Source organism: Salminus brasiliensis, chromosome 2 (assembly GCF_030463535.1).
Source record: "Salminus brasiliensis chromosome 2, fSalBra1.hap2, whole genome shotgun sequence".
Taxonomy (NCBI): Eukaryota; Metazoa; Chordata; class Actinopteri; order Characiformes; family Bryconidae; genus Salminus; species Salminus brasiliensis.
Genome location: NC_132879.1, coordinates 21,982,749 through 22,009,831, shown reverse-complemented (window position 1 = coordinate 22,009,831; position 27,083 = coordinate 21,982,749). Strand labels below are relative to the sequence as shown.

At 40.7% G+C, this 27,083-nt stretch overlaps 3 protein-coding genes across 3 annotated transcripts in view; 2 read left to right on the top strand and 1 right to left on the bottom strand.

Moving 5' to 3' along the window:
* gas2a (growth arrest-specific 2a) overlaps positions 1-10,982 on the top strand; it is a 30,813-nt gene extending 19,831 nt beyond the window's left edge. The window contains exons 5-8 of the mRNA XM_072670596.1: positions 1,680-1,743; positions 1,851-2,013; positions 3,349-3,456; positions 9,733-10,982. Of these exons, the coding sequence (XP_072526697.1) occupies positions 1,680-1,743; positions 1,851-2,013; positions 3,349-3,456; positions 9,733-9,942 (545 nt within the window). The 3' untranslated portion in view covers positions 9,943-10,982. The remainder of the gene's footprint in view (positions 1-1,679; positions 1,744-1,850; positions 2,014-3,348; positions 3,457-9,732) is intronic.
* Positions 10,983-11,165: 183 nt separating this feature from the next.
* svip (small VCP interacting protein) lies at positions 11,166-15,973 on the bottom strand. Its single transcript, XM_072670606.1, has 4 exons — positions 15,480-15,973; positions 14,983-15,033; positions 12,858-12,971; positions 11,166-12,432 (listed from the first exon to the last, which is right to left on the bottom strand). The coding sequence occupies exons 1-4, from the start codon at positions 15,540-15,542 to the stop codon at positions 12,418-12,420; spliced, it is 243 nt and encodes an 80-aa protein (XP_072526707.1). The 5' UTR covers positions 15,543-15,973; the 3' UTR covers positions 11,166-12,417.
* An 821-nt stretch (positions 15,974-16,794) lies between these two features.
* Positions 16,795-22,960, top strand: LOC140547043 (uncharacterized). Its single transcript, XM_072670563.1, has 4 exons — positions 16,795-16,980; positions 17,395-18,104; positions 19,153-19,712; positions 22,491-22,960. The coding sequence occupies exons 2-4, from the start codon at positions 17,413-17,415 to the stop codon at positions 22,757-22,759; spliced, it is 1,521 nt and encodes a 506-aa protein (XP_072526664.1). The 5' UTR covers positions 16,795-16,980; positions 17,395-17,412; the 3' UTR covers positions 22,760-22,960.
* The last annotated feature ends 4,123 nt before the right edge of the window (positions 22,961-27,083 follow it).

Genomic DNA, 27,083 nt, shown 5'->3' with positions numbered 1-27,083 from the left:
GGAGAGAGAACAAGAGAGAGAGAAACATAAAAAAAAAAGAAAGGAGCAGAGAGGGCAGCGAGAGAGGACAGAAAGTGTAGCGAGACATACAGAAAGAGAGAATGTGTGTGAGAGAGAAAGACATATAAAAAGAAATGAGAAGAGAGAGAGAGAGCGAGAGAGAGACAGATAAAGAGATAGAAAAAGAAAATGTGAAAGAGAGAGAGAGAGAAAGAGCGAGACGAAGAGAAGCAGTGACACAAAGAAATAGAGGCCAGAGAGAATGAGTGTGTGTGTGTGAGTCAAAGAGAGAGAGAGAGAGAGAGAGAGAGAGAGAGAGAGAATGTGTGTGTGAGAGAGTGAAAGGCAAACAGAAAAAGAAGGAGAAAGAGAGAGAGAGAAAAGTGGTGATAGAGGGTAAAAGAGAGAGAGGAAAGCGAGAGACAGATAGATAGAGATGCAGAATAGGAGAATGTGTGTGTGTGTGTGTGTGTGTGTGTGAGAGAGAGAGACAGAGAGAGATGAGATAGAAAGTAGGGCAGGCAAGTGGAACTGATTCCTCTGAATGCAGACAGATTTTTTTTCTCTCTCTACCCTACTGCAGTTGCACAGTGAAAGCTTTGTCCATATAAATGTGTGTGTGTGTGTGTGTGTGTGTGTGTGTGTATGTGTGTGTGACCATATATTTTGGTGGAGAAAGCCATGTTTTTATGAGACGTGAACACTTGGCAGCTTTCGTCATTCCTTCTTCTGTGTAAAATGGTCCGATTGAATCAGTCGGAACCCCCGGGCCATCAGAGGGGCCGACCTGTGTGAACTGAACCTGATCTGGTGTGTATATTGTGTTGACTCTCCTGATGTCGGGCTGTTGTTCAATTTTCAATTTTGAATTTTTTTTAACTGCAGCCAACTGGCTCATCATTACAGACTATACATACAGACGAGACAGCGGCCAGACGGATTTAATTACATCTCATAGGGAAGACCTTGAGAAGATGAATCTCTCTTTCTCTTCCTCTTCTTCCCCTCTTCTCTGTTTCCCGCTGAAATAGCTGAGTGCATGAGTGGAGATGACATGAAATTCAGGTGGGATGCACCGAGGTTTGAAGAGGAGATCAAGCTCTTGATGTGTTTACTGCATGGTGTTCTGTGTCACCTGACTCACATTACTCACTCATGGCCTTGAATCATGAATCATGGGAAATTATGTATCTGTACAGTGGACAGATGTGGACTCGGAGAACAGGTGCTTTTGTAGGACTATTAGGCACACATCTGTATTTTGAGCATCATCCTTTCACGCCATTTCCCAGCAGTTACTGCGACACACCGGGCCTGATTTACTATGGTTACTAACATATGCAGTATGACTTAGGCTGGACTAAATCAGCCCTGTAGCCAGAGCCACAGAATCTGGACAAGGAATCTATCATGACTGAGTCATTTCTTATGCATGACGTATGTTACTTGCAACAGTAAATGTGGCCTAGTGTGTGTTTTGAAGTCATTTAGCTCCATGGACACTTTCACCCCCACTGTGTGCATTCCTGCTCATTTGCCTGACTGACTCATCATCCGAATCTGTGCTGTTTTTAATGTGATGCTTTTGACATGAATGGCCAATTTGTTAAAAGACATAAATAATACTGAATAATACTGTAAAATAACTTATGAATTGTTGTTATTGTTGGCCCTTTCAGTTTTGCACAAGCAGCCACGTGAGGTGTGTCTCTGTCTCTTGGAGCTGGGGAGGATAGCATCCAGGTAGGTGAACAGTAGGCCTATTTTTCAGCTAATTACAGTAGATACTGTAATTCATTGATTGACATCTGAGATGTGTTTTTTTACATGAGTGGAATATTGTGTGTCAGGTTTAAGGTGGAGCCACCTGGGTTAATTAAGCTGGAGAAAGAGATTGAGCAGGAGGAAAAAGCCCCTGAGCCCCCTCCCTCCCCAGTCTCTCCTACCCAGGTTTCTTCATCCAACAAATGCTCCTCCTGCAAGAAAAGCACTGGCAAGCTTCTGGATGATGCTGTGAGTATGAGGTCTGACTTAGCTGCCATTCACAGCTAAGAGCTACTGCATGCTACTGGTGCATTCAGTATGAGGCTGTGTTTATCTCCCATACCTGTATCATACTGTATAATACAGATTCACAACCACAGCCACACACTTCATGGTGCCAAAGAACATATTTATTGAGGATTTTAACTTAAACGTACATTTTCTGTCTCAGAATGAAACATGCTGATTTTTTTTTTTTGGTGACCTTGCACTACTTGTATTGCTTGTTTTACATTACCATGGCTGCCCACACACGATTATTTTAATTACATTTATTTAATGTTATTTGTCCTGAGTCTTGCCGGATAGTGTTGCTGTCTTCTCTGGGTCTGTTTGGCACAGTGTGCAGTGTAGCTAGCTGGAGATCTTGTAACCAGTCAGTCCATCTGCTTTCTCTGGTTGCTATAGCATATAGCTTTAAGGCATTTAGCTGCTTCTCTAGGTGCTGACACGGCCCTCCGTGACGCAGTACCTCCTTGCTGCTCTATGCAGTCCTTGGTACCTTTGCCTGCCCCCTCAACCCTGCACTACCTTGGCTTCAGCTTTCCTAATTCCCCTGGCTTTCCTGCAAGCTCTGCAACATTGCCCCCATCTTCCCTGCGTTGATCTCTGCAGTGGTGTGGCACTTGCTTCAACCAGCCTTTCTCTTTTCTCTGGGATTTTTTGCTTCCTTGTTCTCCCAAAGTAGTCGCTGCAATGCTAGTGTGTTGGGGGTATGTTCAGACTACTGAACTCTCATTCACCTATGCCATACTGGTCCATTTTAGTTCTCCTTTAAATAAAGATCTTAGGTTGAGACACATGAGAATGTGATTAAATGAGATTACTGGTACAATTCTTAAACCCTCTTATTATCAAATACAGGGGAGATCTATTTCCAGCCAACATGTTCATGTGGGGCTCACATGGGTGGAATGTGGGCCAGGTGGGTTCCAGGTGGGCATGGGCTCACTCAAGTGAGTTTGTACATGTGTTTTTACTGGGACCTAGTTGGGCTCTCCCAAATGGGCCCTTTGTTACAGCCCACCTTAATCTCACATGGGTCCCATCTAGGTCCTGTATGCAGTGTATAATCCAGATGAGACCCATGATTAACCCCTCCTGGTCCCATCGACGACCCTGGTGGACATCCATATGTGAGGCCCAGAAAACTTTCTGGTTCCTAGTTAGGCCATCTATACAGGTCCCCCCTGGACATGTTAGCTGGGTTGGTTCTGTGTAAAAGATTTGTACTAATGGCCTAATTGGTGTACAGTTGTAACTGAAGAATGTGTGCATGTGTATGTTTTTTTTATGTTTGCTTAGGTAAAGCACATTGCTGAGGATCCTCCATGTAAGTGTCCCAACAAGTTCTGCGTGGAGCGTCAGTCACAGGGCCGCTATCGTGTTGGGGAGAAGATACTCTTTATTCGGGTTTGTACTTCCTGTTCTTTTGCATTCTTATAAGCAAAGGAACAGATATTTACCTATAAGTAACATTGGCTTTGAACATGAACATCGACAAATGTCATCATCCTCTGATACAAAGAGTGCATTTCTAAATCAGGTGTGTGATAGAATGTATAAAATACACAGTCATATCAGAATATTAGGAATAATATTGGAATGAGCTCTGCCCATTTTATCAGCTCCATTTACTATATAGGAGCATTCTGTAGTTCTGTAATTACAGACTGTAGTCCATCTATTTCTCTGCATACTTTGTTAGCCTCCTTTCACCCTGTTCTTCATGGGTCAGGACCCCACAGGACTGACCACCACAGAGCAGGTCTTATTGGGGTGGTGGATCATTCTCAGCACTGCAGTGTAAAAATGTTAGTGTGTGTTGCGCTGGTACGAGTGGATCGGACACAACAGTGCTGCTGGACTAAGAATAGTCCCCCAACCAGAAATATCCAGCCAACAGCGCCCTGTGGGCAGTGTCCTGTAATCACTGATAAAGGACTACAAGATGACCACTATAACCGTGCAGCAACAGATGAGCTTCTGTGTCAGACTTATACAAGTGAGTGTACACTTCACTGTGGTGGTCCTGTGGGGTCCTGACCATTGAAGAACAGGGTGAAAGGAGGCTAACAAAGTATGTAGAGAAATGGATGGAATGATAGAACTACAAAGTGCTACTTTATGGTCACTCCACCGTTACTATAACTGTCCATAGTCTCCCGGAGTGGGACAGGACTCTAGTCACTCTGGGGATGCATTTTAATAACAAGTGTACAAAGAATCAAGTCAAAGTAGATCCAAATAACATCTGGAAAGAAAACACATGTTATTGTCAGGTGTAAACAGGCCCATATTGTAATCCCAGTGATTTATGTTTGTGGACATGAGTGCAGGTACATTAAATATTGATGGAGGTAAAGACTTCCATAGTATTTATGCTGCCTATGTCTGAATGCACTGCCGTTCACCTTTATACTTTGTGGTCTGGTGTACTGTATCAATATTATATTGACATCATTAACTGCATATAGATCTCATACACTGCCAGCATTGTCACTTGAGCAGTAATTAAATGATTAACATTTCCTCCTTGACCTCCTCTCTGGTTTGTGGAGCCCAGTTTGAGAACCACCCTTGGCAGAAAGAGCACACAAAGAGCATCCCACAACCGACAGCAATACAGTGCCACCTGACAAATTGTGATTAGTGAGGTAGGCCTGGTACCCATGGGAACTCCGTTACCTGGCAACACACAACCAGGCCTTACACCCCAGAGAGTGTGGATGGTTTAGTACAGAATGTCCTCTTTGTGTCTTTGTGTGTGTGTGTGTGTGTTTTATGGATATGGCTGCCACTGTTGTCTTCACTCATAGCTTAACAGCAACACTGGGAAATGCACTGGAGAGGAGATGACGATGGTAATTTTGGCCAGGCTTCAGAGCAGGCAAATTAGCTCTGTAAATCTTTAATGAAGCGGAGCTGAAATAGGGAAGCGTCTGTCAGTAATGACTGTGCTGGGTTGCAGTGTGTGTGTGTGTGTGGCTTACTCCGACTGTATTTGATGTTGAGCGGGTTTTGAAGTGTAGATGCAGGACTAAATATAGCTCTTATCAAGGGCTGTTGTGATGCGTAGAAATGTAACAGGCTATGCTAACATTTCTGCAGGAAGGCACTTAAACACACTCGACTTCCTAGCATTGCTGGCATACTCAATCACGCCTCTAAATCACATTAGACAGTGTTTCAGGCAGTCGACACAGTCGAAATGCCACTTACCTCGATCAGCTCCACTCAGACCTCTTTAGATTAGTGTGTGTGTGAGTATGTGTGTGTGCACATGTTCATAATGACACAATTAGCATGATGCTGCTCTCTGAGGCAGGCGTGTTATTGCTTTGCTTTAATTGAACAGTGTGACACTGCCAATGCATCATGTTAACACACCAGCTAAAATGAGTTTAGAGGGAATATGAAGAACCACAGCGCAGGGCTGTTTTTAATTTTGGGTCATTATTCAGTTATTAATCTTATGAAACTCATTATTATTCCTTTTTGATTATTGAAATGATATGGTAACTACTGTAAATGTAATATCTAAGTAAGTTTTGGAGTTAATAGGTGTGTAATAATGCATTTTTGAATGCTTCGATTTGAAGCATTACCATGTGCATAATCTCTATCTAATATCTATATAATTATCATGGGCACATTTTAGTTCACATTTTAGACCACAGTTTGCAAGCAACCAGCTCCAATGCACTGCCCACCTCCGAGCTCTAGTCCAATTAGTAGATTATGCAATAACGTGGATACTCAGCATTTTTTTCATCATTCAGTTCAGTACATCAAATCATGAACCCAGTATCATGAATTTAATTATGTATCCTTACAGCCTTATGTAGTTATTAGGGTTTGTTATTATGATATCGCAAATGTAATGTAATATGAAAAAAGAGAAAGCATCTGCTGCTGGAATTTGTCTATAACACATTAGAGAACCAGTAAATCATTGCAAATCAATGCCATTATTGAAGAAGGCATCAAGTGACTCGATTGTAAAATATGTTTTGAAATCTATGCACTGGCTGAGGTTGTCCAAGGGAAATCTGGAACCAGACTTTGTTCTTTAAACTAGTTCAAAAGATCACAACTACTTTCTTTAGAATTTACATTTTAATGAAGATACATTGTCTTAAAAATGCCACTGTCAATTTCTGCACAGTACTATATATACACACTAAATGGCCAAAAGCATTGGGACATGTATTGTTTCTTCTGAAATCAAGGGTATATTGTAATTTATCTGCTGATACCTGCCCCTCTTGCACACTATTCATGTTTATTCTTTATTCTTTATTACTGCACTCTGGTTAGGTTAGGTGTTTTACTTTTATTTATTGTATTACTGTGCCGTATTATTGTAAAGTCTATCTATCTATCTATCTATTAAAAAGGGTTTAGCCTTTTTCAGTCTCTACTGTCTCGTGAAGGCTTTCTAATAGATTTTGGAGCATTGGTGTGAGAATTTGATTGTATTCAGTGACAAAAGCATTAGTGAGGTCAGGGTATTGGATGATCACCTTCCCGCCACATCGCCAACTCCCAAACTCATCCCAGAAGTACTGGATAGAGAACCATCATTCCAGAGAACACAGGTCCACTGCTCCACAACTCAATGCTGGGGAGCTTTATACCCCTCTAGTCTATACCTGGCATAAGGCATGGTGCCACATAGATGCATTAAGCTATTTTAAGTCGCACCCATAGCTGACACAGATGTGCAAATGCACACACAGCCTGTCTAGTCCATATAGATAGAGAAATAGATAGAGAGATAGATCGATTGTGGTGTACTTGCTGCCAGCCAATGATATCCAATAGTAACTGCACAAGGATCGCCATGTCCTATATCCCATCTGTGAGTGTTCATCTGCTGAAGATGAATCAATAGAGATTAAAGTAATGGATTGATTTATGAAAGGTAAAGCATCGACCACTGTGTAAAATGTTAACTAAGTAAAATTGATCTTTCTCCAGGACTGCTCTCCAGGAATCCTACTGATGTTCCGCAGGTGCCCTCAGAATCAGCTCACCTTATAAATACCACCAAATGTTGTGCTTAGAACCCAAACATGCAGACCTACAGTGCCATCACTGTTTATAAATGAGAGAGCCTTTCCTTGTACATATAACGGTGTGTTGCCCAGCAACCAAGGCCACTGATTTCAGATTTTTTTTTTATGTGAAGGCAACCCAATCCTCTCCCATTCAAATAATTCACATAGCGATTAAAATTCCTATCCTTCGAATGCCTCCTGTTCAAGGACAGAATCTTTTTGTCTCTTAGAGGTCATGGCGAGTCAGCCTATGAGTTTTTAACACTGCATTCTTCTGTTGGAGACAGCAATTAAAAAATCTCATCTGTGTGAACAAGTGGTTGTCCTTACACTGGCAGGAGGGATGAAGACAGCAGGAGAGATACAGGACACTTTTTTAACCTTCAGTTATAATTTAGCTGTCAAGTTAAAGTGTGCCGCTCATTTTAACAGAGCTGCTGACGCACTCCTGACCCTGTGACAAATGGATAGTGTTTGCTTTGTAATGGTCTGTCTTGTGTGCTCAAGCTCAACAGTAAAAGATTATACACCAGAAAGTCTTTAGCAGCAGCTGAACTGCTGACAATGGAGATGTTGACCTTCACTGATAACCTTCTCCCTCAGCGTTTTTTACCCTGTTGACTGTGTGTGTGTGTGTTTGTGTGCGGGTATATTCGCATCTTGGTATATCACTTCTGCAGGGTAATGCAATAATGCACCCAGGCTGTCTTACAGTGTTTGTGGAAAGCAAAGGTTTTCAATATCTCAACCCTTTCTCCTACTGTATTCTGTAAAATATGATTGAAATCTCCTCTCTCCACCCAAAGCCTATTATGTCAGCGACTGCAGTGCCTTAGGGCATGTCCCACTGCTGACCTCTTGGTCTCCCCGCACCCTCATCCTGTTAAGCGCTTTATGAATGTTTCATGTTATTGTACCCCCCCTCCCCCCCGGGCTGTATAAACCCCTCTCAGAGTATAGAAAAATAGGCTCTGTGTTGCTTCAGTCCTTCAGACGGCCTCTGTTGTTGTTATTGTTTGTTTGTTTGCTGCCTCCCCTCTGGGATTTGTTTCTGATGAGGTATGGGTGAATGTTATGTGGGTGTGGGACAGCTGTGTATTGCTCAGTTAGCTTCTTATATTGAGAGAGATTTGCTAGACTGAAGGGCCAGAATGATAGCTTGTCATTTTCAGGCTTTATGAAAGTTTAATCAAGTGGGTCGATGGCTGTGTGCACTTGTGTGCTTATGTAAAGGATGCAGGTATTGGCAAGGCTTCTAGGCTTGGTCGAGACACGATCATTGAACTGTCAGTCTTCTGTGAGCTTATGGAAGTAGCTTCAGTAAGATTTATGTAGATTGGGTGCATTTCAAGTTGTGTCCTTAGGGTGGCAACCCAGAAACTAGGAGATGCTGGTGAAATGATGGGTACAGTTGCTATGTGAGCATCTTCAGGAATGAGACAGGGAATCAACATAAAATTACTACTTTTTTTAACAATCACACATACACTATATGTCCAAATGTTTGTAGACACCCCATTGAATTCAAATGAATGCATTTCATTACTTTACGTTGCATCTATTGCTGACACAGATGTACAAAAGCACACACACGGCTTGGCTAGTCCCTGTAGAGAGGTGCTGCCAATAGAGTAGGCCTCTCTGGAGCAGAGAAGCTCCCCCCTGCCCCAGCAATAAGCTGTGGAGCAGTGGAACTGTGATCTCTGGAATGATGGTGCTCCATCCAACACTGGTGATCTTCCAGCATCCTGACCTGACTACTGCTCTTGTTGCTGAACGCAATCAGATCCTTACAGCAATGCTCCACATCTAGTGAAAAGCCTTCCCTGGACAGTAGAGACAGTTACTTCAACAACAACAACAACAGGATACACTCTTTTTAATACCCTTTTTGGAAGAAACAAGCAGGTGTCCCCTTGTAGTCTATGTGTTTTATTGTGTGTGTGTGTGTGTATATCATAACAAAATCTAAATAAAATGTGTTTATATGTGTATACATAAATTGTATGTCTATTACTTTGCTACTATTCCTATTCTAGGATAGTACCGTCAAATATTATAACATATATGTGGATTATATTACACTATATTAGGACTATGCAACCAGCTGTTAGGAAAGTAAAGAAGGGAGGAGGGCCTGTAATATGCAAATGAGCGACTGGGTCAGGCCCTCCGGGGAATGTAAGTATGCGAACAGCCGGTCTGGGAGAAGCATGGCCTTCCCTTTATTCCCCTTCTGCTTTATTGGATTTGGAGAGAGATTGCCATGGCACTTGGGAATGCGCCTCTGGGGAGCACCAGGTGACAGTAAACCAATATAGGGGTGTGAAGAAGCAAGTGAAGGTGTTGAAAGAACGAAAGTGAATTCAGGGACTTGGTGTGTCTGTATGTGTTGAGGCGAGTATTTCTGGTTTACTCTTCTCAGTATCTTGATGCATCACAGATGACATACGTATATATAGGTGACTGTTAGGTTGTCCATGAACCTATGGTAGAATCTTGCATCGGCCCCCTTATCAGGTTTGAAGGTGAGAGTGGGTGTAAAATCATTCAAAATCTTGGAATAAATGACTGACTATTATGAGCACATAAGCATATTCTTTCTCTGCTCTCTCCCTCTGTCTAGATGCTGCACAATAAGCATGTGATGGTGCGAGTGGGTGGTGGCTGGGAGACCTTTGAGAGCTACCTGCTGAAGCATGACCCCTGCCGTATGCTCCAGATCTCGCGCGTGGAGGGCAAGACCTCACCCATCTCCAGCAAATCCCCCAGCATCAAAGACCTCACACCCGACAGCTACCTGGTGGTAGCAGCTCACTACAAAAGTAAGAAGTAAAGGCCAAAGGCAGAGGTGAAGAATGTTGGAGCGCGTGGACCTCTTCTCTGTAATGCAGTTCACTGACATAAAGCACAGCTGTTACCATGTTCTAGCATTTTTTTGTTCAGCATTTTACCAAAGAGCGTGCAGCCTTCCTCTATGCAAATCTTGAAGTTGTAGAACAGTCTTATCCTCGTCTAATAATTGAAATGTTATCTGAGCTGAGCAATCACAACCTGGGACTTCATTTCAGAGTTTCACTTTTGTTCGAGTGTAAATACACAACACAGGCTGTTTTTAGGGTTAGGAGCTTCTCAACTGATTTAGCTCTTTTGACACATTGCATCTTCAACAGGCAGAGGCTCTGAACTACAGGGTGGATGATATTGAGAGAGCATGGACTGGAATCCAAAAGACAGACTATGTTACTTGTTTTTTAATTTTTTTATTTTATTTTCACATCTCAGAATGCTATGAAAGGATTCGTTGACGATCACATCTAAACTGGGATTGCGTTTGATATATTTAGTGTAGACCGTTTTTTTTTTCTTCATTATTCTACTAGCCTATCAACATTCGTTTGTTTAGCTGAGATTTCTGTATAGCTAAAGCTTGAAGTTTGTCATCTCATCTTGTCTTTGGAATTCAGGACTGATTTGAGGGAAGGCACTGCTAGGTGTTAATATTTCCCTTGATAGATGTACATACATTTACATTAGCCCCTACATAATTATCAATATCAACAATATTGTTTTATGTATTATTTAGGCTATTATGAGATCATAATATCAATATTATGCAGTTTGATTTATTCCTGGAAGTTGCTTACTTTCTATCAGATGATTTTCCTGTTAAAGACTATATACTGTTTTGGGTGAGTAATTGTAGTATGATGATGTAAAAGTAATGACCACTCCCTCTACTGCAAGGATAATCACATATACAATGTATGCTTTTAACATAAATCAGCATGTGTCTGATTTGGGGTAAAATATGCTAACGTGAACCTTTTTTTTGTATAACAGAGACTAAAAATAAACATAGGGGATAAATCTTGACTAGATGAGTAATGGAGCAGACAATCGCCTCCTCTTGCACAGCTGTTTTACAGTGACCTCCACTGGCTGAAATGTATACAGCAAATACCTTTTTTTTTTTTTTTTTTTGCATGTGTGTGCGAGTTTAAGTGCGTGTGTGCGAGAGAGGATTTGTACAGCACCATTAAAGAGAAAACAAGAACATGGGTAAAATAAGAGGAATTTATTCAGACCCATTAAAGTGGCACAGCATCTTCATCCTCTTTAAGGGCCCGTCTGAGCATTGACAACGGCAGCACAATTTTGGGACGGAGGAAACCCCCCCGCCTCCCCACCCTTAGTTTAAGGAAAACACACATGAAGAGAATCTTGTGAAGGTAAGAGAATCTTGTGAAGAATATGTTTCCACATCTCAGCTGGATGCCTGTCTTGCAGTACACGGTACGTACACTACAAGGAAGAAGTCAGGAAGGCAGGTCTTTTTCCACGCTGAGGTGAACTGGGACATGGCTATTGGGTCATAAAATTCTGATCCCCTTCCTACATTTGACAAAAAAACCTTCAGAGTAAACAAGAATAACCATTGTCGCTTCATTTAACTTCATTTTTTTACTGTTGCAAACAATAAAGCTGATGTATATTAACAAAATGTTTGCTATGATACCAAACTGACCGGTTTAAACCATCAGTATCCTTTTTCCACACCTCTACCTTCACTCTGTTAAATTAGAAATCGTTCACATGCTGTACAAAACAGACACAACCAATAATTTATATTGCACAGTCATGCTTCAACCAAACCACTGCAGAATACAACTGAAAGCTAAAATAGCTGAATGTGCCAAACACACAGTAGACAAAATGTGTACAAAAGGTGATTTTTAGGTGATAGAAACATATTTCAGAATTACATTCATCTGGAACCATTGCTTAAAAACAGGTTGGTTTAAGACAAGCATGAGAACATTCTATCTGGAAAGAAAGCACCTTGATCTGTGAGCTCTAGAGCTGTAGAAAACCGTTGCGTTGTAGTGACTGAATGCAATGTCTCTCAGTAGTGATACATACGGTAATATGAGTGTATTAAAAGCCAAGCGTTACTGCTCTTAGCTCTTTCAGACAATCCATTGGCTGGCACATCTTGGCTTGGCATGATAAAGAAGGCATGTCCTGCAAAGAGCTCTGGCCAACAAGGAGGCCTGAAAAGAAGTACCTTGCAAAAAGCTTGGCAAATAATGTCTAGATGCTACACACACACACTCTCTTGACTAGCTTGCAATATATATATATATATATATATATATATATATATATATATATATATATATATATATATATATATATATATAAACACGAAACAAACATGAACGAAAGACCTTTGTTTTGATGGATTTGCTGCTCAGGCAGTCGGACCCATGGAGCTGACACACGCTAGTTGTCTTCTCTTCATCCTGTGTTAGCCAACCTGCCACTATGTACAAAGTGAAAGAAGACGCATTAAAATAAGGCGCATTAAATAGGCAGTACATAGGCTTTTTAATGATTTTCTTACATTTGTTTCTGAATAAAGAAAAGTCATACAAAATCTCAGCTCTTATAATGATCCAATTATCACTTTGAACTAAACACCGGCCTCCCCTTCTCTTAAAACCCACTCCTGCAGTTTTCATGAAGATTCTGACATCCCCTTTTTTGGGTTTCTGAATGGAGAAACCCAAAAAAGGGGATGTCAGAATCTTCATGAAAACTGCAGGAGTGGGTTTTAAGAGAAAGGTTCTTCTTAGGAACAGTTGGTGAATAAAGCCCAATGTTCTCTTCACTTTCCAAAGAGCATAAAGAATACAGTAGATACAATTTCTAAGTATCAAAGTACACATCACTTCTGACATAATTTACCTTCAGCCCCCCACCTCCTGAGGGTGATGTGCTCATTTCCTGTTTTTCCATCTCCTCCTGTTTCTTCTTTTTCCTTTCCACGGCTTCTGGGTTTTTAATGCCTCTGTGTGTGCTCTACAGACAGAGACAGGAGAAAGGTACTTGATAAGACATCTCATGCTGCAGCTTATACTGTATACAAGATAACATTTCCTTCAAAACATTACACACTTAAAAATAAAGGTTCTTCCAAGGGGTCTTTGAGTCATGTCATAGAAGAACCGTTTTTGCTTTCATAATAAACTACTATTGTAAAAGAGATGTATGTGTTTTAGATGACTGTTTACACCCTAAAAATGATCCTTCCTGGAATCACAAATAGTTCATTGCTCAAAGAATCTTCTTTAGCACCTTTATTTTTTTTTAAAGTTTTTCCTAATTATAACAATTTCTAACATGACAACTTGTTAGCCTGTGCTATATATTTAGCAGCTGAGTGTTTTGTGCTCATCAGAAGCAAGCTGAGGACGTGGAACTCCATGGAAAGTGATGCATTGTGTGCGCAGGGAACGTATTTTGTGTGGTAGAATGCAATTGCTCTATTACAGTATCACAAAACGATAACAGTTTCCATCGTCAGGCTTCTCTGCTATGATACTTATCATTTTGTAACACTGCAAAACTGTCGATCATTCAGGTTTAGTATGTTTAAGGTCTACTCACGTATCGGGACAACAACAATCATCTTACTTTACATTTCTTTTTTTCTTTACATTTTCTTTAACATTTGTGAAGAATAAACACAAAAACAGTCACCACAAGCATTAGTATTATGGTCTCAGAGAAGCAGCCAGGTTAATTTCAGCCACAGTAGAAAATCAGTGTGAACTGGATGCCTGAAGGCACAGATTCCAGAAGTGTGGAGGGATTAAAAGATGGTGCTCTACTTACCGTGCTGCTTTAGCAGCTCGACGAGCAGCGAGCGCTGATGAAAATCTCTAAAGGGTCCACAATGTATATGAGGGACAAACCAAAATCAATCCCTCAAATTCTCTAATTTGATATGTGATGGACAATGACTCGAATGGATTGAATTAACAGGTTTTTGTTTCTTCTAATACATCTACATCAGGTGAGCGTGTGGGTACTAAAGTCAAAGTAATGTCAAAGTAGAGTCAAAGTAGTGTCTAAACCTAATTCTTAGTCTATTTAAACTAGCAAAGCACTTTTGTAAGCTCTTATCCACTTTTTCTGGATAAGAGCGTCTGCTACATGCCTTAAATGCAAACGTAAGTGTAATGTTTAAAGCAGTGTTTTGCTCATTTTGCTCACCTCCAAATACACAATTCACTGTTCATAATTCAGAGCCTGATTCAGACTTGACAGAAGTACTAAAGGCCTTAAAAATAGTTCTTAACATCTATTCTGATCAATGCTAGTGCTAGTGACACAAGTTAGAAACATAGAGAAAGGATGTGTTAACTGCACTGACTGGCTGATGGCATCGTCTTCAGCTCTGTGGTTATGACAACAGCCAAGGTAAAGGATAAAGGTAAAGGTGCACGTATTTGTCACGGTACACTGTACAGCGAAATGTGTCCTCCGCATTTAACCCATCTGGTAGTGAACACACACTCACACGCACACATGTGTTAGGGGCAGTGAGTACACACACACACACCCAGAGCGGTGGGCAGCCAACTCCAGCGCCCGGGGAGCAGAGAGGGTAAAGGGCCTTGCTCAAGGGCCCAACAGTGGCAGCTTGCCGAGCCCGGGAATCGAACCCACAACCCTGTTATCGATATCCTGGCGCTCTAACCGCTGAGCCACAGGTAAGAGTTAAAACATGGAGAATCTGAGCAAACATGTTGGGAAACTATGACAAAAAACTATTGTTTTGTAGACTGGATGTTGTTGGTGCAAGTGTAAGCAGTGCTGAAGTGCTGCGGGTCAAAATCAGAACAACCAACCATATACACTAGTAAATAAATATAAAAAAAAAAAGAGTATGATTGAGCCAGTGACAAGCATTACCTGCCTTTTAGAGAACATACTCTCTGTCTGCTCAGTTTAATAAATCGCAGAGCTGCAAGTGCATCTGTTAGGCTAACTTACTCTGTGAAATTAAAGTTCGTAAAGCCTTTACCTCTTTCTGTCTCTTCTCTGCTGCTTCTGCTAACTGTCGTCTTCTGGTTTCCTGTAAGAGGAATGAAGGTGAGGTGACAAGGCAATATTATTACCGGCTTATAGAGTGACGCCTCATACAGTATGACCCACTCATTGATATTTCACTGGAGTCTTACTCAGTAACGTTGCTGGTAAAGACTAATTCATAATTGAGTGAGTAACCTGTTGTCTTAAGGGTGGGGTCAAAGTCTAGAAAGAACCAGCTGCTAGGAGAAGTTAAGCCTCCTAAGGCCTAATGTCATCAGTGTCAGACAACAAGGGAAAGGCGGGTGATAGTGAGGGCTTTGACAGCTGTTGTACAGCAGAATGGCAATATATATATATATATATATATATATATATATAAATATATATGACCTGTTTCTCAAATAAAAGTGCAGATGTCTATAAATAACATGCATGTGTGAAACATATATGTAGAAAATGTAACGCAACGGGTATTATAGTTGTACTTACGGGGTCGGGCGTTACTACAACGTCGTCTGCTGCTCCACCCAGACAGGGCAAGCACATCCCCATACTTGGTAGTCCGACAATACAGCACGATATCCAGCGGCAGACAGGCCAAACAAGTTTACAACAGCAACCAAAGTTAATGACAGCGCTCAGCTAACAGTAACACGAGCGGCTACCAACTATGGCAATGTGCAACTCTCACTAAAACACAACGGCAGTGCAGGAAAATAGCTATAAAGCTGCTGGGACCGCCGCTAAGGGATTAGCCAGCAATGTAAACAGTGGCTGTAACTGACTGACTAGCGCTAATATCGCACACTACGAGACTGACAAGAGCAAACCTCTTCTGTACACGGCCTGGCATCTGGGGAGGTGTTTCGACCTCTAAGCTGTACTTAGTCGCAGTTACTGAAACTGAACTTGGATAACAGCGTTTGTTTATAGGCAAAACCCTCGTCACTTGTTAGGCTGCTGATGGTCCCGTTACACGAGCGGGGAGGGTGGCAGAGAAGCAGCGCCACGCAGAGGCGTGGAAGAGCAACAGGGCCGTCACAGCTGGGAGGAGGGGGCGTGGCCGCAGCACCGGAGTTTTTCATTTGATACTGTCAAAGTGGGATACTTCATTTAATTACTCTAAAATTATTATTATTATTATTATTATTATTATTATTATTATTAATAATAATAATAATAATAATAATAATAATAATAATAATAATAATAATAATAATGTTTAATGATTAGTTTTGTTCTTGTAATATACGTGGAAATTTTGTTTAGGGCTGATATTTAAATGTCTGTGGAACAATTTCTCAAGCTAAAACTGTACAGCCTGCTTTGTGGATTTTGGAAAGCCAAGTTGTTTATTTCAGGGAAAATAAAATTCTTTTACTATTATTAATTGTAATCATTATTGTTGACTCCCTTAAAATTACTTAAGTGGTCGTCCCAGATTAGCAATAATACGGGGGTCGCCAGTATGTCACGGGTAATGTGAATCAGAGGGAGCATTAAAAAGTACTATCAATTATTTTCAAACTTTTCTACTAACTTTTGACATGCCATTTTCTATTTATATTATGCTATTTATAAAAACCTGTCGCTGTCTCTTAGTAGTTGTCTAGATTAGCAAAGAAAATAGCTCCCCCATTTAAATGTCCCTGTGTAAAGTCTTAATGACCTGTATTCTGCCACTGGTTAAGCCTGGAAAACACCACCACCACCTCTGTACTCCCCACTGTCGCCTCTCAATAGAGGGCAGTAACGCACTTTCCCCACCAGCAGAGAGCACAAAATAAACGGATCGCGACGAAGAAGAAGCAGAAGAGGCGGCGATATAAAGCGATCTGTAATAAATACAGCCTCCTAACTGAGATTTCTGACTGGACAGCCTCTAATAACACAAGCCTAATTCACTGACAGCAGTCGCCCCGCATCTACAGCTGCGTCTCTGCACCCCTTGATTCTGCTGGTGTGGAGTTTTGCCCACTTTCTGACTGAGGTAGGTTGGTTCTCCTTAGCTGCTGCTGCTGCTGTTGCTCCATATTTGCTGTATCAGGCGACCTTTATACGCTGGGATTTGGATTTGTCAGATTTTCAACTTTTCATAACCCTTATTAATATAAAATACTTAGTATATGAATATACAGAACCTAAAATAGTCCTCTAGCACTGTGCAGTACTTATGATAACCTATGTTTTCCCTTCTGCATACCATGCTTTGGCTAGAACTATCCTTTAGTAATCTACAGTACTAGTGTAGTATCCTGTACTAATACTATTGTAATTGTCTGAATTTGCTACAAAATTATTATAGGAATCCTGTAGAAATACCTATTGTAATATGATGGTGGTCTACACTTGCATTAAACACATTCATTATTTTTTTCGTTCTCTCTCTTTTCCCCCCTCTAAGAGTCCAAGTGAAGAACCCATGGATGTTATCCGGTGTTTAAGGTCTCTGCTGGACCTCCACGTTCAGCTCCAAAAAGCTGTAGCTCTTCAGGGAGACATCCAGGCCCAGTTTCTTGCTCACCTTTTACATCCAGACAGTGCAACCCTAAATCCGCTGCCCCTGCCATGTCTGGACTTGAGAGGAGATGATCTGGAGCTTTCTCTGTCTGTGTTTGAGAGAGCTCTGGACGGCAGCAAGCTGCCAAAGGAGCAGTGGGGCTCACGGCTAGCACAGCTTCTGTGTGTGAAGACGTTACATGAAGAGGGTCGTGATTCATCCAGTCTGCTGAATTACGAAGCTTTGAAAGCAGATGCCAGGAGGCAGGCGTGGGCCTCGGAGCTTCAGAGGTGGAGGGACTTTAGCGACGTCCAGTATGAACCCCACAAGGGTCTGCGGGAACTAAAGCTTCGGGTGGAGGATGCAGCCAAGATGTGGCTCCAACCTGAAAGATGCAGCTCTGAGGAGGTGGTGAGAAGAGTGAGCCTCCAGAAATTCCTCTCTCTCCTCCCACCAGGTGCACGAGAAAGGACAAGAAAACAACAGCCACAGAACTTGGAGGAGGCTGTGATCATGGCTGCATGCTTCCTGGAGGATAACAGAGTTGAACAAGATCCAGAGAGAGACAGACAGGACTGCGCTGCACAGACAAGGACAGGTCATGGATACTCTGGGTAAGGCTGCATGTCAGGGTTAGTAAATGGGAAGTGATTAGTTTGAGAGATGGTGGTGCATATTTTAAATGTTCCTACTGGTCTCTGTTCTGTTACAGTAAGAAATATGTCATATTGACACTCAAATCTCTAACAAATTGTTACACAGTGTTTAGACTTAGTTTATTTGTTTGTTACTTTTAATTGAGCATTTCAGTTCTTTTATCAAACATTTTGTAGGGTGTTTCTGTGATTTATTGTTCACATACAGTTGAACCCCTGGTCAAATGTACTCTTATACTCTTAACCAAAATTTGAAACCATTGTCCTCAAGTACGGAGGGGCTGGTCCATTCTTGGCTTTAAAGGCCAGCATCAGGGATCTGATGCGGGCAGCTTTAACCCATCCATGGCAGTGAACACACACACTAGTAAATTGGAGATGTTGGAACACACTCCCAGAGTGGTTTATTTCTCTGTCTCTGTCCTTTATTAAGTACTAATTATGTAAAGCTGCTTTGAGACGACAACAGTTGTAAAAAGCGCTATACAAATAAATTTGACTTGACTTGACTTCAGCACCCAGGAAGCAATTAGGGTTAGGTGCCTTGCTCAGCTGTGGATGAGGACATGGTGCAGTTTTTTCACTGGTTAAATCTCCTGGATGACTTTCCGATCCAAACCCACTCCTCTAACCTTTAACCATGGCTGCCCTGTGATGGTTTGATGAACAGATTGTAGTCATCAGTTAGCATTAATTCAGATCGGCCAGATGTTCAGAGGAGCTCATGATTAATGATTGAGCGGTTGCATTCTGGCACTTGCACAGGGTTTATGTAACTGTGAAGAGTCAGAGAAATGTCCTGAAATTGTCATCTGCTAAGCATCTATTAAGGCCTACTATGTTTGTTGAAACTTCAATGATAATAAATAATGTACAAATATGTAATGCCCAATTTGCAGATTAAAAAAAAAAAGGTTTTACTGCAGAGGTTTTATTTTCTTTTTCACTGTTCACTATTTTGCTTTATTATTTTAATAATTAATCCTTTGAACTAAATCTATTTCAGAGAGCATCAAATCAGCTTGAATGAGCTGTGTCTAAAGCAGGATTCAGAAACCATCTTCCATTCTGATGGCCTCAGCCTGGAGGTCAGTGGTGGGAATGAGCGTTTTGAAGAGGAGGAGTTTTCTGAAGCTGTGTTTAACCCATCTCTGGTTGACACAAAGCCTGTTCTGAATCTTGAAGAGGCGCATCCAGTCATTAATGACTCTAATGAAATGTCACTTCCTGGTACCTGCTATGGTGGCAGATCAACTACCCCTTCACTCAGGTCAGCCTATAAGAACTGTGACGGACAAGCCCAGCCGCACAAGCCAGAAGCACCGGTGAAATGTGCATTGGAGTGTCCGACATGTGGTAGTAAGTTCAAGAGGTTTGACTACCTGCAGAGACACCGGTGCACTCCTGGACAAAGCCTGGGTTGTAAGCACTGTGATCTCCGCTTTCCCACACTCTCCCAGCTGACCAACCACCTCCGCATCCACCGGAAAATGCTGCGCTGCCCAGTGTGCAACAAAACCTTCCGTGACCGCTTCAATCTCCGCTGCCACCAGCGCACACACACAGGTATGGAAGAAAAGTTGAGAAGGGTTGTCATAATACCACAGTTGTGCTCAATACCAAACGATACTGTAGTAAGAAAATAAAACACCTCACCAAATGTTTTAGATTGAACACAGACAGATGTTCACATTTTCCCTTTTTAATATTAATTTATTTTTTAAATGATTTGCAGGCAAAATACAATCAAATGTGGTGTTAAAAAAAATGAAGTAGTAAATTGTAGACTACTGTCGATTGTTTGCCAAATTGAAATATAAAAAAAAAAAAAAAGATTCAACTTTTAATACATTATGTAGCTCTAATGGAGGTAGTGATCTAGCTAAATTAAGAGTTAAAAAAAGTATTGTCATGGTCCATATCAAATGCTCTACTACAGTAATGTTAGGTACAGTATGTCACTTTGGAAAATGCTTGACATGTAAATATAACCTCCTGAGAGCATACACAGCTGAATTTCCATGGTCAGGGTGTTCAGAATGCTGCTCCAGCTAATGAAAATGAACCTCTATGTTGTGATCATATTAAATCATAGTCTTAGACCCTGAAATCCTGAAATGAGCTGCTTATTTGGAATTTTAATTCCATCTGAAGCACAATATGTTTTCTCCCCAGTGAACAATGTGCCATTATGTTGGTTTGTATAGTATATTTTCACTATTTTACTATTTTACTTCATTTCAAGTCACACAGATAGAAGTGGTTTATGTGCTAGTAGCGCTCCCTTTGCTGAGATTAGATCACTATGCAAGATGACCTTCTACAAAATGCATTTAAATTTGTATGATGGTGGGACGACCCTTACAGTGGCATCAGGTTTACCACCATGGTCGATGTAAAAACCAGTGTTGAAACAGAGGTGGTGTGACTGATGTCTTTGTTTTTTTTTTGTTTTTTTTTTCCCTTTCATTTTTTTTATTTATTAATCTGTTTGCTTGTTCCTATTAATTGGTTCTTTTAAATAATAATTTTTAGATGTTCAAAAATCCAATGGAACACCAGTCTTAGGAAAAGACAAATTTTAATTATTATTTTAAAATGGAAATTTCAAAGGGCATTCGTAGGATGTCGCATCATGTGGTTGGTGTGCTGAAATCATAATGTATGAATGTGTAAATCTGTTATTAAGTTCTAAAAAAATAACCAATATCTCTCGCTTGATGTTAAATGAAATGTAAAATCATGCCTGAAATGTTCGGATGATTTTTAGTTTGATTTTGTATAATTTACTGAATGCATGATATGGACTTTATGTAAACTTTGTCCAGTTAATGTCAGACAAAGCCCAGGGAGGGGTGAGCTTAGAATGACACTCCAAACACCTCCCATAAGTAAAGAGAATCCTGGAAACAGTCGCACACTCCCTGTGTCCCAATATTTTCGCTACTGTACACCACCACAATGGGTCTCTTAGTGCCGCCGCCATGTTTGACAGACAATGTGATATGCTTCTGATTATGAAACATTTCCTTCTCCATACTCAAATTAATCTTGCTCTAATCTGTCCAAAGATCCAAATCTTGTTCCAGAACTGGGCAAATTTTAGATGGTCTAATCTGCCCTTTCTGTTCTTGAGTGTTACAAGTGGTTTGCATATTTAATTAAACCCTATGTAAATTCATAAAGACATTAATCTTATATTTTATTTATTTATTTTTTTGATTATACATCATCTGTGGTGCTCAGCTTGCCAAGGCATTATTTCTATATTCTTTTTTTTAATGAATGAAGAATGAATTGTTGATTGGCTGCTCCTAAAGTGGTGTTTTTTGTTTTTGTTTTTGTTTTTTGACACCTTTAGTCCTCATGTTCTCTTTAACCGAAAGCAAATGCAAATACAACATTTGGAATCAATTCTAGATCTTTAATCTCTTTAAGTTGTCTCAAAATAATAAGGGCCACACCGAGCCATGGAACTGCTTATTAGTCAGTTGCCCAAATTTTGATTGCCCACTTTTGAGCATATGAAAATGGATGGACGATATAATATATTATTAAAAAAAAAATGTTGCAATAGTCTTGTTTAACTCATTGAGTTAAAGGTACTACAGTTCTACACTACAGTCACATCCTGATTCCTTCATTTTAAATTTACTGAGGTGGTGTACAGAGGCAAAATTACAAAATTCTTGTCCCTGTCCAAATACTTATTGACTTAACTGTAAATATAAAGTTGTTTCCTGCTTTTCTATTTCCAATGGGGCAGTGAGGGTCCCTACATATTGTAACACTCAGTTTGTAATTTTTCAGTGTGGCCATAAAACAGAATTTTTCATATCTCTATATTCTTTTTGTGGTTTCTGCTTTGCTTTATATATATGTTGTATTTCTCCAATAATTCATCCATTGATTTATTAAACTTTGCATGTTTTACCCATGTGTCTGTACCTTTCATCACAAATAGCTCTATAGTTATATCTTTCATATTGTGAGAGTTGTATTATTATTTTATTATTATTATTATTATTATTATTATTACCACTACTTTATTGTTACCGATGCCTCCTTTGTGTTAACCCATGAAGTATAACCCATTCTGAGACTATTCTGTCCTGTTGGATTGGTGACTCTATATTAGAAATCATCTCATTCTTAATAAACTTAGTTACTAATAATAGTTCACATTTCCTTTATATTTGTTGACCCTGAAAGGTGTGCTGCAGTTGTGGTGCCACCATGTGAGAGGAAAGTCTCCTACATTTGTCTATTGCCTGCACGTGAACGTGTGAGGTCCCCTACAACACTCTTGTCAGCTTCCTAACTCCTACCTGTTGGCTTCTGCAGGTGAGCGTCCTCACATCTGCTCTGACTGCGGCTCAGCGTTTGCTCAGGAGCGAGGTTTACAGGAGCACCGCAACATCCACACCGGAGAGAGGCCCTTCCAGTGCCCCGTGTGCAGGAAAGGCTTCCGCCACAGCCGCACCCTCTCCAAACACGTGGTTCTCCATTCCGAAGCAAGGCCTTTCAGATGCTCAGACTGTGGCAGGACTTTTAAGATTAAAGATAACCTGAATCAGCATCAGAAGAAAATACACCACAGAAACTGCTTTTGACCACACACTACATGATATGTGCCATGAAAATGATGGGCGAAAAAAAAAAAACAGGACATCATGCCAGTGACATTTGTGGGCTGCTGTCTAATTTAGTGACCAATATTCACAAAGACTGTGAACCTTTTTTTTTTTTTTTTTTTTTTTTTTTTTGATGTGCTAAATGTGAGACTGTTTATCTGTGACAATCCAATAAAGTTCCTGGACGATCATAGTTCTGTACAGTAATACAACTGTCCAGTGTGTTATTACGGTAATTACGGACTGTTTAACAGAAAACACCGTATTAATTGGTCATTAAACAGAGCACACTGTAATAGCTGGTGTAGATCTCACGTACTCTCGCTAAAGCTAAAGTTTCTGATTATTTGAGCAGACGCCAGTAGGACCTCCCTCCAGACGCTGGAGTTAAGCCACTTCCTCAGCTGCATTATTAACATGATAACTTAAGATCAATAAGAGCGCTGTGTGGTCCGTTGTGAAAAGTTTAGCCAAAAGCCATTGAAACCCCACCCCAAATGTGTAAGTGTGTGTGTGTGTGTGTGTGTGTGTGTGTGTGTGTGTGTGTGTGCTGGGGCGGTGTGTGTCCGCTAGTGGGTTTGTGCTGCTGCAGCGCTTCACTCCTCCATGTCAAAGTCACTCACCGGCTGGGATGGAGCTGGAGCTGCAGCCTCTTCCTCCAAACCCCAGCGACGAGTCCAGTACACTAACCCAGGATGGACTGGAGTCCAGATCCGAGCTCTGGCCGAGAGCAATACCGCAAGTTTCAGGTAGGCTGATGGTTACATATATGGTATTCTTATATAGTGGTTCTCAAACTGTGGTGTCTGTGAGATGACTTGGGGGTTTTGGTTTGTTTGAGGGTCGTACATGGTCTGGAAAGTTTAACTAAAAGTCTAACACACATGAAGTGGTTAATTCCATGATGTTGTAAATGTCATTTTAATCAGTGTTCTTTAAGTTTGATTTCCAGAAAATTCGGTTGTTGAGAGGGAGTATTTCCTTACTGTATTACACGTTCATTTTAAATGAGTGTATTTCCATACATAGAGATACCATAATAAAGGGTCAGATTTATCTGCTGTTTAATACTATGCTAATAAGCTATAATGCAGGCTAATATTCCAGTAGTACTGTCATATTAATCCAGATACAGAATACTACAGCAGTTGTTCTGTAGTAAACTGTAGTATTAGAAGTGTACTGTTAGTGTACTGTATTCTTGTAGGGATACTGTAGAAATGTCTGTAGTATTGGGTCCTTTTTTAAATGACACTCCTACAATGCCTGCCTTCACTACATACTCTCCATTAGGCTCTGCATAGTTAGAGTGCTATTGAGCTAGTCTGCCTCTCAGGACTAACTTTGGGATGAGACAGGAAGAGTAGTGAGATTTTGAAGCCCTTAACACTTTTCACAGCTTTTACCCACATCCCAATGGAGTTCGTCTCCATTATAGTCTACTGAGGTGTCAGTTGGTTTTTAAAGATTGCAATAATAAAAAAAAATGTCTGCAAATCGTGCCCTCATACTTAAGCATTTGACATTTGAAAGAGATTTGGAGCCTCATGGAGCTCTTGTGGTAAATACAAACTTCCAGGCAAGTTAATGTGATGGAGTGGGCCATGACATTATGCATTACCATCTCCGCTCACATAATCCTCTGCTGCATGATGTTGTGCAGCATTCAGCTATTCCTATCATGCTATTTTATGACTCAGGGTCTTGTCATGTCATGAACTTGTGGCCTAATCAACGCCTAACAGCGGACATCCCAGCGAATAGCCACTAAAGCTCCGTGACTCACAGTTCATGCAAGAGTCTGAGGCATCACACAAGTGCCAAAATACCCATGTCCTTACACTCTGTTTAAGGTTCTGTCCCCTGTCCTCTTGCTGATACCGCTTGGTTAAAGGAAAAAGTTCATGGATGCAATTTTCCCATTTCACCAAATGTAGTCAGTCAGCCAATCCAGGTCAGCTACTTATTAAGGTACTTATTACTTATTATTATTACCAATTAAGGCAAGCTGCTTCACTTATGCACTGGAGTTACGATGCTAAAAAGACATGGAAAACATTTTGTGTGCAATAGTCTTCTATTATATTAGCCTTATGGCCCCAGCGCAAACTTCAGACATCAAACCTGTGTTAACTATTCCTAACTATTCCAGGCAGGAAGGAGGCAAAATAGCCATAAGTCATAAGTCAGCTCTAGAATAAATGTTAAGACAGGACAAATGGGAAATGGAAGGAAATGCTGTCCATGTAAGACTCCATCAGCGAGAGACCATGTGTTGCAATGCTAGTAATGCTGCATAACGTTTTACATGAAGGATGTGTCCATTGTGTTTATCCTGTACAGACGTGTGCATTTCAGTCTGTTCACCGGTTTGTTATGGTATTTAGCAGACAAGAGGAAGCAGTCTTGGCTTGCACGGGAGTGAGAGTGTTTTTGCCTGATTCTGTGTGCAATGTCTCTCAGAAACGTTGTCTGTTCAGTGTAAAAGTGAGTGCTTCTTTACACGCACTCCATTACAGCCAGGATAGTTTGCGTCAATGTGGAAACAACACAAGACACCCATATTCACCATTTGTATGGGACACGGATGGAATTTAGCCACCACTTTTAAGCCATCTGTGCAGTGAACACATACATACACACTAGTGAGCAAACACACTAGTGAGCACACATGCCCGGAGTGGTGGGCAGCCAGCACTGTGGCAATCGGGGAGCAAGGAGGTAGCCGTGGCAGCTTGCTAGAATCCATAACCCTGTCTCAATAGCCTGGTGCTCTAATCACTGAACCACCACTGACCCATTATCTTTAACATCATCATCATTATTATTAGTAATAGTTCAATAACTAAAGCAAATTCAAAACTTTATTTAGTTATAGAATTGGACAAACCTTATTTTTGCCCTACAGAACTTTTTCCAATGCTTCTAATTTTCTTAAAGAAATAGTGTTCTCCCTGGACGCCAGGCCCTGCTTAAAGATGTGAAAATGCAGGTGTGTTTCCGCGGAGAGTTAAGTGGACGGAGATTACGTGTTGTATTAAATAATCGATATGTCAGGAGTTTTGAGAGTCCATCGACCAGCCTAATGCAGAGGATGTTCTCCAGGGCTACTCTTTATGAGTGCGAGGAGTTTACTCATGATCTCAGTTTTGAATTCACTATCGAGTCCAGCCTGTCTTCCTTTGTTTATTTATAGGATTAAAATAATGAGGACATCTAAAATAGCTTTGTAGACTAGGACACTCACCTTGTAATTAAATTCTGTGGCTATAATACAGAAAAAAATAGAAGCTGATTCGGATGTTTTGTTCATTTATTTGTTGATCTTCAGAGGCCCCTCCCCCAGAGGCCGGATGCAGATGTGGGCATCAGCGGCATGCTGTCCACTTTCAGCCAGTCTGACAGGCATGTACATGTCAGCTATTTATGGCCGGCCAATTTTGACATCTTAAGCCCGGGGTGGTCATTATAACAAGGCTGGCCTGTAAGAAAATAATATTGTACTTACATAATAAAAACATGCTTGCTGTTGTGGGCCTAGGCATAGAGTCATAGGAAGGTTAGAGGAGAGGAGCTCCATTATGGCCTGTTTTCATGTACCACAGCTTCTGCTGATGCTGCGCTATCTGAACCCAAACTTTATTCATCATGAAGCTGTTTAGACAAATCAAATTAGATGTGTTATAGTAGGCGATAGCCCTTAGTACATAAATCATCACAGGGCGGAAGGTGAGAGCCACTAATCAATGAGCATATCCTTTGAACCACTTGCATAATCGATTCCCAAAGTTTGATTCAAAATTCCAAGCAAGTGAAAACGTACTTTAGAAATAAGAAGAAAAACATGCCTTTGGATTGATGCCATAGAACAACAATATATGGATCCCCATACGGATCCCTTAAAGGCCTGTATGTGGCTCCATAATTCCTCGCCCTTAAACAGCATGAATTGTCTATTAGCAGTTAATTTAAAGTAGTTACTGAAAACAGGTCTTAAAAATAAAAAAGCTAAATTAAAGCTAAAAAGTTCAATCAATTTTATAAAATGCAAACATAGGTTCCCAAATGGTTCTTGGCATGGATGCACTCTTCAATGCCTATAGGACATTTACATAATGCAGGTGTTCATTGAACTTGAGAAAGGTTCTTCTCACTCCCACATTCCAGTTGTATATTTGCAGTTACTGAATAATTTAATAGGAGCTCTTAAATTTCAAACAAAAAAAAGCCTACAGTTCACAGGGTTAAGGAGTCATTTTTATAAAAGAACCTTTTAAAATTTTAATGAACCTCCACATAATGT